This window comes from Tyto alba, unplaced genomic scaffold, assembly GCF_018691265.1.
Source record: "Tyto alba isolate M040663 unplaced genomic scaffold, T.alba_DEE_v4.0 Super-Scaffold_39, whole genome shotgun sequence".
In the NCBI taxonomy this organism is placed as follows: domain Eukaryota; kingdom Metazoa; phylum Chordata; class Aves; order Strigiformes; family Tytonidae; genus Tyto; species Tyto alba.
Window position 1 is genome coordinate 1,542,127 of NW_024881314.1, and position 11,943 is coordinate 1,554,069.

Below are 11,943 nucleotides of genomic sequence, written 5' to 3' on the forward strand. Positions count from 1 at the left end.
CCGCTCGCCAGGAGCCCGTCCCTGCTCTGGCTGGACCAGCTCTCTGCCAGCCCAGGTGTGAAGCACAGCTGTCTCCCCTGGGGAGCTAATTGCCATTCAATAATATAATTAATGGGAGCTAATGAACATTAGGGGGGTGGCAGACAGGCTGCGTGGGAGCTCAGCAGTGAGTTTCTGGTGGTTATGTCTCCAGCCTGGCGTTGCCACATGTGGCAAAGCCCCGGGGAGCAGCACCGAGCTGGTAACGGGCAGCGCAGGGTGGGTTCTGCTGGTGGTGCTCAAGCTCTGAAGGCTCCTGCCTTGTTTTTTTTGGGGACACACACACACACACACAAAGGGGGTTTTGGCGTGAGCAAGCGGCAGCGAGTGCTGGGCATTTCCAGGGAACCATGTGGGCATCGGGGCTGGCAGGAGATGCGTGGGGGGAAGGTGATGGAGGGGGTCTCCTCGCTGGGACCTTACTGGGGCTCAGGCAGCCGCGGGAAGGAGACGGGGACGGGGCTGGTGGACCCGGAGATGCCACCTGAGCTGGGTGGTGGCCGAGCTCCCGGTGCGGGACGTGCCAGAGCCCTCCGGATGCCCCAACACGGATTGAGGCTCGTGTGCTCGCTCCCCAACCTGCTCTGCAGGAAGGCAGCAGATTAATATGTGGGCATTAATTATTAAATGGCTCATTGTTCTGGCAGGGCCAATTGAGGCAACGATTTACAGGGCTGCCGGCACCCGCCGAATTCCCCTGACCGAAAAAAAACACTATTGGCAAGCGGAGAGGCGACGGCCATGTGTGTCAAAAAGGAGCCCTTTCCAATCAGGAGCTAATTGAGATCCAATAATACATTTAACAGGAACTGATGAAATACCAGGGGGGTTATTTAAAAACATATCGAGCGGCAGCCCAGCGCCATGGGCGGAGGTGCTGGGATGCGTGGCACGGATGCTGGGAGTCGTTAAACCTTTGCTAAGTGTGTTTTAATGCTCACTTGACATTTCATTATTGCACAGTAACTATTCAAATACATGTCCCCTCTACAATTAATTAGTCGTTATACAGGATATTAATCAAAGGGGACCATGCCAGTGTGCTTATATCCAAAATCCAATCCAGCTGTTGCTGTTACTGGGCGACACTGGAAGAACCATACAGATTTCTGCACTCTTCTGGCTTTTCAATTTGATGGATCAAATCCTTTGGCTGATGCTTTTCCCAGCCCCTCTCCACCCCCTCAATCTAATAATAATTCAGCAGCGTCAGCCCCACGCTTCTCAGCAACCCTACAATAATAGAACCGGGAGCAGCAGCCAGGGCCGAGGCATCGCTGTGCCGGAGCCCGGGGCCCTCCCGGCACCGGGACCAACCCTGCCATAACAGGGCAGCCGGTGTGCCGGGCGTATCAGCGGGGCCGGTGCCTTGCCAGGGTCTCACGGTGTTGGGAGGCAGGGTGGGGTGTGTGGAATTGTGGCTGATGGCAGTGCTGGGGGCCCTGGGAGCTGCTGGGGGGATGGATGGCGAGGTCGTCGTTGCCGCCGTGCAGCTCATCCATCTGTCAGATCGATCCGGTGCCAAAAGCCTTCCGCCGGCCGGCTGCTGCCGCTGCAAACCCGCCGCTCCCCCGGCACGGAGCTTCTGGCTCGGGGGGGGGGGGGGGCTGCCTCCTGACCCCGGGGCTGAGCGTGGCACAGCCGCTTCCTGAGCGACCCCGGTGTCCGCTGCTCTTTTCCATCAGTGCAGTTTTTGGTTTTGTTTTGTTTTGTTTTTGTTTTGCTTTGTTTTGTTTTGTTTTAGTTTTGTTTTGTTTTGTTTTGTTTTTTAAGCGTGGGTCGCTCCTCGCCTCGGAAGCGCTTTTCCCCCCCAGACGATGCCCTGTCAACCTCCGTCTTTACAAACAAACAAGCCCCCGAAAACAGCTGAGTCAGCAGCAAGGGCTGCGCCGGGAGCACGGCCAGATCTCCCGCGCTCGGCTCGAGCGGAGCAAAACGAGCCTCCGGGTCACTGGACGAGCAAAGCGACCCAGTTAGGACTCGGGGGGGGGGGGGGGGGGGGCTGTGTGGGGGTGCTGGGGCTGGCCGCTTCACCCCTCCTCCTGCCCGCAGCACATCCCCCTGCCAGGGGCTGAAATCGGGTACCGTCCCCTTACACCCGGGCGTGATGGGGGGAGGAAATCAAAATCAGAGCAGCCTTGGATAAAAGCCTCGGTGGAAGCCGAGCGGCAGAGAACAAAGTCTCTGCTCATATTTGGTTAATGACTGCGGGCCAGGCTGTGCCCGGTAATTGATTTCCTTTCTCCGGGCTATTTTCAGCGCTGAGGTGTGTGTAAAAGCTCAGCTCCTTAATAGCTCCTCCAGCTCCGGTGGCAGGAGGACAAGGCCCCATTCTCTGGGGCTGCAGGGGTGTCCCCAATTGGGGGGGGGGCGGGGAGAAGGTTCCCCGTGCCCACAGAGGTGTCCTGGCTCCCAGTGCGTGGGGACAAGGCGCTGCCGTGGGGCTGGGTGTCAGTGGGTGTTCCGTGCGTGGGTCCTCAAGGGCGAGGGGGTCGGTTTGGGTCCCCAAAACGACCCCCATGGGTTGTACCTGGGGGGCTTCGCACCAGGATGAGGGTTTGGAGGGGGATGTGGCAGCGGGGGGGGATGCGTGGGGCCCCCGCGCTGCTGAGCGGGCAGGTGAGCAGCAGCGTCCGTCCATCTGTCCACCCGTGTGCGTGCGTGCGTTTAGGAGTCACGTGTGATTTATTGATGAGGACACCACAAGGAGAGCGGGCCCATTATTCCTGGTGTCCGCATCAGTTCCTGACAGCTCCGTGGAATTGAAATATCTTATTTAAAGCCTCTGGGGATCATTTTTAAAGAGCAGCCGTGACACTCAAGGACTCGTTCCCAAAGGGCATCTTCCCTTCTCCCGCAGGCACGGGTGACCCCCGGGACGCCACGTACATGGGTGGGTGGGCGGGTGTCGGGTTTGATGCCAGCCTCGCCGTGCCCACCGTGACTCGGTGGGTGAGGTGGGACCCCCTTGTCCCCAGCACCATCTCCCGCACCGGGGAGGGGGGCACAGGGCCCTGTCACGCTTCCCAGCAGAGGGGACATGCTCTTCACGTCTTAGGAAACTTTAATTTACGCTCACTTATCAAAAAGAACAAACAAAGCTTTGCCGAAACCGCCCGCGGCATGTTTTAATGCAAGATTAGATTTTGGGCGAGGAGGTTTAAGCTTGTTTATTTATTCCCTTGGTGCTTTATCTCGGAGCGCTCCCCCTCGAGGAAGGTGATGCTGCGGCGCCTGCCCGTCCCCCCCCACCCCCACCCCCCCCCAGGGTCACCCATCTGCGAGGCCAGGCTGGGGGGGGGGGGGGGGGGTCCAGCCCGTTTTGGGGGGGTGATGGAGCTGGAGCGCCTGCCTCCCTGCTGGGTTTTGGAGGCTGCTCGAGGGGTCTGGTGGCAGTGGGGTCCAGCTTGGGGACCGGGGTGATGCTTGGGGGGGGGGGGGTGCGGTGGATGAGTCGAAATGTGGTTATTTCCTTTATCTGCTTATCAGCTGCTGGTGCTGGCGGTTGATAAGAGCAGCGGCTGGGGACGATAAGGCGGCTCAGCCCCGGCTAATTGGAGCGGTGCTGGGCTCGGGACCCCGGCAGACCCCGGCGTGCCTCTGCCACGCACCGCAGAGCTCAGGACAGCGGGTGCCAAGTCCCCAGCAGCCGCTTTGGCTTTTGACAGCTTGAAGCCGCTTGCCCAATGCGGCGGCGGGTCACCGGCCACCCCGCCCTGCGCCGGGCGGGCGATGGCCACCGGCTCGCGTGCACGGCACGGCGAAAGCTCCTCCCGTCTGCGTGGCCACGAGTCCCTCCGTGGCGGCGGGGGACACGGTGTTGTCTCCCCAGCACGCGTGTCCGTGTGCATACACGCCACGTACGTGGACACACGCACACACGCAGGGACGCGACTCCGGCAGCCGCTCCTCGGGGAAGGAGCCGGCAACTGGCGCAGGGGTTGCTGGCCAGAATTTAAGGGGGGGGGGTGTGGGGGGGGGTGTGTAGGACCTGCAGCCTCTCCTGGCGGGGTGGGATGGTGACTTGGGTGTCCCCCCACGCCCGCTGCACCGCTGAGGTGGCTCCTCTCTCCCGCAGGTACATGATCACGTCCCTGGACCGCACGCACGCCGGCTTCTACCGCTGCATCGTCCGCAACCGGATGGGAGCCCTGCTCCAGCGCCAGACCGAGGTGCAGGTGGCCTGTAAGTGACAGCCCTGCGCGGCGGGGGACAGGCTGGGGACACCCAGCTCCCCGGGGACAGCTCCGGGCGCTGGTGCAGCCCATGGCCAGCACAGGAATCCAGAACATCCCTGCGGAGACGCTGGCAGGGATGAGGCTGTTGCTGCTTTTGCTGCTCCCGCTCCCCGGGGGTGGTTGAGGGGTGCAAGGCGGGGGGGGGGGGGGGCACCCCACGGGCAGGGCAGGGTGTAGGGCTGGGAAACCCTCAGCACCGCGTCCAGGCAGGCGGTTCCAGCTCCCTGGAGGGGTGGAAACACTTTGCAGCGTGGAAGCAGCCCCGCTCCTCCCCAGCTGCCTCGGAGAGCCGAGAGCAAACACTGTTTATAATCGTTACTGAAAGCAAACAGGAGCGTGCGGGGCCGGGCGGCCGCATCCGTCACCGCCGGAGCGAGGGCAGCGGGGATGGCAGCTCCGTCCCCGGTGCCGCTGCCCCGGCTCCTCGTGGATCCTGCGAGCGGGCGGGATGGGCCAGAGCTTGGGGGGGGGGGGGGGCTGCGCTTTGGGGGTGATGCGGAGGCACCGGGGGGGGCGGGGGGGTTTAAGCAGGACAGGAGGGTGCTGGGACCTGGCTCTGTGCCCCAGGGGACTTGCCCCTCTCTGTCCCCGCTTCCCTCCGGGATGCCCCCAATCCCATCCCCTTAAACCCCTTCCTGAGCAATGACAAATCAGGAAGCTAATGAGAAATTAATAAGGCAGCTGTGCTAACAACTAATGATAATGGCAAAGTCGTTAAAAAAAGATTCTTTACATGTTTTTAATTACAGCAATTAAGGGAAATCAATAAAAAACCCCTGTCCCGTTCCGCCCCCCCTTCTCCATGCACCCAGCTTCATTCTGTTTTCCTCAACTGCTGTGAGCTTCCAGCCTGCAAAGGGCTGGGCAGGATGGAGGCAGCGGGTGCCCCGACCTTGCCCGCGGAGCCAAGGTCGTGCCGGGATGCTGCCTGTGCTGGGCCACGGCCTGGGGCAGGGGGAGGTGTTGGGGACCCCCAGGACTGAGCCCTCCCTCCCACGGCTGCACCCCATCCTTGGTGGGGGGGGGACATGCGTGGGCAGGGGTCCCCGCTCTGGCGTGTGGGGTAAGGGGGTTGTGTAGCTCTGGGTGCTGTGGGATGGATCGGGGTATGGAGGCAGGAGCAGCCCGGGGGGGTGGGGTGGGTCTGAGCTATCCCCCCCCAACCCCACCCCATGTGCCAGCTGAGCTGCCCCAGCCCAGGAGGGGAGCAGAGAGCATCCCCCCCCGCCCTGCCCAAGGGAGCCCATCCCCGTAGCCTCCAGCCCGCTCCTGCTGGGGCTGGGGGGGGGGCTGGGGGGGTTCGTTGCCAGCCCATTACACGGTTCTCCCGCACGTTTCGCAGACATGGGGAGCTTCGAGGACAGCGAGACGCAGCAGAGCGTGTCCCACGGGGAGGCGGCCGTCATCCGTGCGCCTCGCATCGCCAGCTTCCCCCAGCCCCAGGTCACCTGGTTTCGCGATGGCCGAAAGATCTCCCCCAGCAGCCGCATGTGAGTACCCCCCACATCCCCCCCAGCATCATCCCCCCGGCATCCGGAGGGGACCACGTTTCCCTCGGCTGCCGTTGTCCTTGCAATAAGGATGTTTAACAAACGCCTTGAGCGCATCGCGCTAAAGCCTGGAGGCAGGCTCGGCGACTAATAGCTCTGTTGGGGAAATGAATTTTTTTTTTTTTTTGTTTTAAAAAAAAAAAAAGGGAAATAAGAGGGAGGAAGGAGGGCGAATGGGGCGCAGCACGTACCAAGGCGGCAGCCGGCGTGACAGAGCCGGGCACGGCACACGCCTGCGTGCCAGGCGTCCCCGTGGGGCTGCGGCAGGTCCCGGCGCTGCCCGAGCAGGGAGCCCGGCACCGGCAGATGCAGCGTGTGGGAATTGAATTTGTAACCCACGTTATGCAGGAATTGAACTGGTCTCCTTTCTATTTGCAAAGCAGGATTGAGGAGATAAAACTCCTTTATCTCATATTTAACGGTAAAAAAAAAAATACATTCCCCAAATCATTTTATGTTTCCAGCAGATTAGATCGTTCCATAAAAAAAAAAAAAAGAAGTCCTATTAATCCACACCGTCCGATGGGCTGTGCTTGGGGGGGGGGGGGGGGGGGGGGGCTCCGTCCCAGCACGGTCCTGGCTCTTGCCTGGGGCCAGTGGTTGAGTCCCTGTGCGGGGACCAGTGCCTGGGGGTCGTGGCTGTCCCACGTGGGTGCCCCCCAGCCCGGTGTGGGTGCTGGGAGGTGGGGGGTGGGTGTGTGTTGGGTGTCCCTGCTCGCTGCATCAGCATCCCCGTTGCATTCGCATCCCCGCAGAGCCATCACGCTGGAGAACACCCTCGTCATCCTCTCCACGGTGGCCCCGGACGCGGGACGTTACTACGTGCAGGCGGTGAATGACAAGAACGGGGACAACAAGACGAGCCAGCCCATCACGCTGACCGTGGCCAGTGAGTGGGGGGGGGCACTGCTTCCCCCCCCGCCCCGCTCTCCCCCTGCGCTGCCTGGCTCACCCCCAGGTTTAATTTGCAGTAAATCTCTTCAGAGGCTCCGGCTTCTGCTGACTTAACAGTTCAGCTGCCTCAAAATTTATTTAGGCACTTTGGGCTGTGCTGCAGGCGCTAATTGTATCCCGGGCAGAGCCTCCCGCTCCGTCCCCGCTGCCGGGGCAGGATCCGGCCGTGGCTACGGGATGGGATGGGGTGATGTGACCCCAACGGGAGCAACTTTGCTGCGGGACACCCTGCCCGATCAGCCCCTGCCTGGGGGGGGAGGGCACTGGCCGAGGTTCTCCCCCCCCCCCCCCCGAGTCAGGCGGGGACAGCCCATTCCAGGGAAGATGTCCCAAAATGGCATCAGTCCTCCTGGTACTCTCATCCCATCTCGCCTCCCGCTGCTCCAGGGAGGGGTTTATCCCTTTCCACGGAGGGCTCTGCCTGTCCCCCTTTCCCCTCCTGCCCCATTAATCTGTTTTTCTGTACCTCGGCGTCCCGGTGCGTAATAAACAACCTGGAGCCCATGTTTATGGATTCAGCTATATCAGCAGCTTTCAAGCCGATCACATTTTTACAGCGCCTACATGGGGGTTTTTTATTGTTGCAATCATTTTGCTTTATATACTCCCCCTTCTCCCTCCTCCCTGCCAGCCAGCGCTGCCACACCGTGGCCACGGGTGCCGTGGGGTGCCACGGGCTCCCACGGGAAGAGAGGGCTTAAGGGAGAGCTATGACGGCACCCTGATGCCAAGGTGATGGGCTGGACCTGCCCGTCCTTCCCACGGGAGAGGAGAGCCCGTGGCCCTTGGGTCCCTGCCACCTTTGTCTCCTCTGGGCCGGGCACAGTGGGCGCGGGGGCTTTGGGTGCCCCATCAGCCTCACAGGGGGTGCTGACGGCTGTCCCTCTGGCCTCCTCCTCCCCAGATGTGGGTGGCCCGGCTGATCCCATCGCGCCCACCATCATTGTCCCACCCAGGAACACCAGCGTCGTGGCCGGGACCTCGGAGGTGACCATGGAGTGCGTGGCCAACGCCAGGCGAGTAGAGTCGGGGACAGGGCATCACCCAGCCCCCCGCGCTGGGCACCCCCCAACCCCAATTCCCACCGGGGCTCCCAGGTCCTGTAGGATGGAGGGAGGTGGGCGGATTTAGTGGGGTGCAGGGGGGGTTGGGGCTGGCTCTCAACATGCTCCTGCCCCTCCCTGACCTTCCCCCCACCCCCCCAGGCCTCTGATCAAGCTGCACATCATCTGGAAGAAGGACGGGGTGCCCCTCTCCAGCGGCATCAGCGACTACAGCCGCCGCCTCACCATCCTCAACCCCGCGCTGAGCGACAGCGGCTACTACGAGTGCGAGGCCGTGCTCCGCAGCAGCAGCGTGCCGGCCGTGGCCGAGGGCGCCTACCTCTCCGTCCTGGGTGAGCCCCTGGGCCGTGGGCAGGCCCCAACAACCACGCGTGCAATGAGTTGGGGCGGTCTCAGCCACCCCCCCCCGCCGGGCAGGAGTCACAAGGAAGAGGTGGTTTGACGGTGGGTGCGGAGGACCCCGGTTTTAACGCGCTCCTCGCCCGTCGCCGGGCTTCCCTTTGCAGAGCCGCCGCAGTTCCTCAAGGAGCCGGAGAGGCACATCACGGCCGAGATGGAGAAGGTGGTGGCCATCCCCTGCCAAGCCAAAGGTGAGCCGCCCCCCAGCCGCCCTCCCCGTGCTGCCGCGGCCCCGTGCCTGACGTGGCCCCGGCCCTTGCAGGCGTGCCCCCCCCCGAGATGGCCTGGTACAAGGATGCTGCCCTCGTCCACCTGGAAAAGCTGTCCCGCTTCCAGCTCCTGGCAGACGGCAGCCTGCAGATCAGCGGGCTGGTCCCCGACGACACCGGCATGTTCCAGTGCTTCGCCCGCAACGCGGCCGGCGAGGTGCAGACCACCACGTACTTGGCCGTGACCAGTAGGTTCCAGCCACCCCCTACCCCGGAGCTTGGGGTGCCCTGCTGGGATGTGCCGGGGGGGGGGGGGGAACCTGGGGAGCTCGGTGACCCCAGGGAACCCTCCCGGGGCGGGGATAGGACTCTCCCCCCTGGAGCGGGTCAGCTCCAGGAAGGGCTTCAGGGGTGGCTGTGTCTGTCCACCCCGCAGGCATCGCCCCCAACATCACCAGGGGTCCCCAGGACAGCACGGTGATTGACGGCATGTCCGTAATCCTCAACTGCGAGACCTCGGGGGCTCCGCGCCCGGCCATCACTTGGCAGAAAGGTAAAGGGGCTGGGGGGGCAGGGGCAAGCCTGCCCTCCGAGCCCTGCGTCTGCCTTGCACAGCCCCAGGGCATCCTCGGCGAGCTCCGTGGCCACCAGGTTTAGTGGCCACCAGGCTTGGCCGCTGGCCGGAGCACCGGGAGCTGATGGGGGTTCCCCCGCGTTGCCCAGGGGAGCGGATCCTGGCCAGCGGGTCGGTGCAGCTCCCGCGCTTCACCTTGCTGGAGTCGGGCAGCCTGCTCCTCAGCCCCGCTCACCTCGCTGACGCCGGCACCTACGTCTGCCTGGCCACCAACTCCCGTGGCGTGGACGAGGCGTCTGCCGATTTGGTCGTCTGGGGTAAGGCACCCGCCAGCGCGCCCGCCTCACCCGGCTCTGCCTGCGTGGTGCGGGATGGAGCTCCCTGGGGAGGGAATGCTGAGGGTGGGCACTGGCACTTGGTCGGTTTGGGTGCAAATTTGGGCTGTCCCCTGCCGCTGCCACCCCCTCGCAGCCCTCTGGGCAGTGCCAGCGCCTCATCCCGTTCCCCCCCCCCCCACCCCGCAGCCAGGACACGCATCACCGACCCGCCCCAGGACCAGAGCGTCATCAAAGGGACCAAGGCCGTCATGAGCTGCGGGGTCACCCACGACCCCAGCGTGGATGTCAGGTGTGTGCCATGGGGCTGGGAGGGTTGGGGGGTCCGGGCACCCCCAGGCTGCCTGCCTGCTGTCACTGCTGCCTGCGTGCCCCCGGGTGGGAGCGGGTTCCACCAGCCCCAGCCCTGCGCTGGTGATCCTGCAGTGCCACCTGGTGCCCTGCGCACGGGGAGCCCGGCACGCCGGCGGGGACCCCTGGTCCCCTCTCCTTGTTGGGGGGCTGCAGGGTGCCAGGACTCCCGGGTCCCCCGTCCCCCCACCCCCACCCCCCCCCCCCCGCCGGCACAGGTACATCTGGGAGAAGGACGGGGCACCGCTGAGCCCGGAGAGCGGCCCACGGGTGCGCCTGGACGAGACGGGCACCCTCCACATCTCCCAGACCTGGTCGGGCGACATCGGCACCTACACCTGCAAGGTGGTCTCGGCTGGGGGCAACGACTCGCGCAGCGCCCACCTCCGTGTCCGGTGAGACCACCCCCCACCCCCCCCATCATCACCACCGGCACGCCGTGCCCTGGGCTGTACCCCCTCCCTAACCCCCCTGTCCAGGCAGCTCCCCCACGCTCCTGAGAGCCCCGTGGCCGCCCTCAGCCCCCTGGAGAAACGGGCCATCAACCTCACCTGGGCCAAGCCCTTCGATGGCAACAGCCCCCTGCTCCGCTACATCGTGGAGGTCTCCGAGAACAGTAAGGGGCTGCTCCCCCGCACCGCTGGCCCCGGGCAGGGTCCGGTCTCTGGCCTCACCCGGGGGCAGTGGGCAAGGGATGCTGCGGAGAGCTTGGGGACCGCAGGACTCGTTAGCTGGGCAGGGGACCCCGGTATCTTTCATGTCCTCCACCCCGCTGCCCCCCCTTCTTTCCCCACCCCTCCCCAAGATGCGCCCTGGACCGTGCTGCTGGCCAGCGTGGACCCCGAGTCGACGTCGGTGGCGGTGCGGGGCTTGGTCCCCGCTCGCTCCTACCAGTTCCGCCTCTGCGCCGTGAACGACGTGGGCAGGGGACAGTTCAGCAAGGACACGGAGAGGTGAGCCGTGGCCGGGGGTAGGGGGGGGTGTCCCGGGGGGACTGGCGGCCCTGGGTGCTCACCCCCATCTCCATCCCCCCTCAGGGTGTCCCTGCCTGAAGAGCCCCCCTCCGCGCCCCCCCAGAACGTCATCGCCAGCGGCCGCACCAACCAGTCCATCATGATCCAGTGGCAGCCGCCCCCCGAGAGCCACCAGAACGGCGTCCTCAAGGGCTACATCATCCGGTGGGGAGCGCGGGTGTCCCCCTCCCCGGCGCCCCCCGGGGTGGGTGCCGCTGGTGGGGACAGCGGCAGCTCTGACGGTCCCTTGCCCCCAGGTACTGCCTGGCCGGGCTGCCCGTGGGTTACCAGTTCAAGAACATCACCAACGCCGACGTCAACAACCTGCTCCTGGAGGACCTCATCATCTGGACCAACTACGAGATCGAGGTGGCGGCGTACAACAGCGCCGGCCTGGGGGTGTACAGCATGAAGGTGACCGAGTGGACGCTGCAGGGAGGTAGGTGGGGATGGGCAGGAGCTTGGGGTTCACCGCAGCGGGGACAACGTTGGGGGGGGGGGGGCTGTTGGGGACAAGTGGCAGGAGGATGGCTGTGGGGGGTCCCGGGGGGACTGGGATGTGCTGGGGAGGGTGACTTAGGGGCTTGCAGAGCCAGGGCAGGGCTGGCCCAGCCAGAGGCACCTTGAGGCATCACCCTGGGTCCCCGGGGGGCTGGCGCCCGGCCGATGGAGGGGACCTCACGGAGCCGGAGCTGCTGTGAGCCGTCCCTTCATCCCGGCAGTCCCCACGGTGCCCCCGGGGAACGTGCAGACCGAGGCCACCAACTCCACCACCATCCGCTTCACCTGGAACCCCCCCAGCCCCCAGTTCATCAACGGCATCAACCAGGGGTACAAGGTGAGGGGTGATTCCTGTGGGTGTCCCCAAAAATGGGACAGCTGGGGTGGGGGGGGAAACTCCTCAGCTGACCGGCACAAACTGGTTCGACTCCTCCTCGCCGAAACCCCGGATTTTAATTGGTTCCGGCTTGACTGTTAAAATAGTATTTGCTGAGATTTAACACTTGCATGGGCTCAGAGTCTCCCCTGCTCTGTAATTAATTCCAAATCACAATTAATTCAAATTTACGTTAATTAAATTGAATTAAAACATTAAACTTGTTTCTTAATCCACTCAGAAGAAGTTCAGGAATTTAATTGCCGCTGAATGAGATAACCAGCGCAAGTAGGATATTTAACATTCTTATTAAATGCCACTTAGTATTTTTGATTAGTAT

At 63.7% G+C, this 11,943-nt stretch overlaps 1 protein-coding gene across 1 annotated transcript in view; it reads left to right on the top strand.

Annotated features, from left to right (window-relative positions):
* SDK2 (sidekick cell adhesion molecule 2) overlaps positions 1-11,943 on the top strand; it is a 49,840-nt gene that overhangs the window by 23,318 nt on the left and 14,579 nt on the right. The window contains 16 exon segments of the mRNA XM_042802649.1: positions 4,118-4,224; positions 5,620-5,767; positions 6,583-6,716; positions 7,686-7,797; positions 7,987-8,177; positions 8,352-8,435; positions 8,507-8,701; positions 8,890-9,006; positions 9,177-9,344; positions 9,552-9,654; positions 9,932-10,108; positions 10,193-10,329; positions 10,519-10,666; positions 10,751-10,891; positions 10,984-11,165; positions 11,449-11,564. Of these exon segments, the coding sequence (XP_042658583.1) occupies positions 4,118-4,224; positions 5,620-5,767; positions 6,583-6,716; positions 7,686-7,797; positions 7,987-8,177; positions 8,352-8,435; positions 8,507-8,701; positions 8,890-9,006; positions 9,177-9,344; positions 9,552-9,654; positions 9,932-10,108; positions 10,193-10,329; positions 10,519-10,666; positions 10,751-10,891; positions 10,984-11,165; positions 11,449-11,564 (2,260 nt within the window).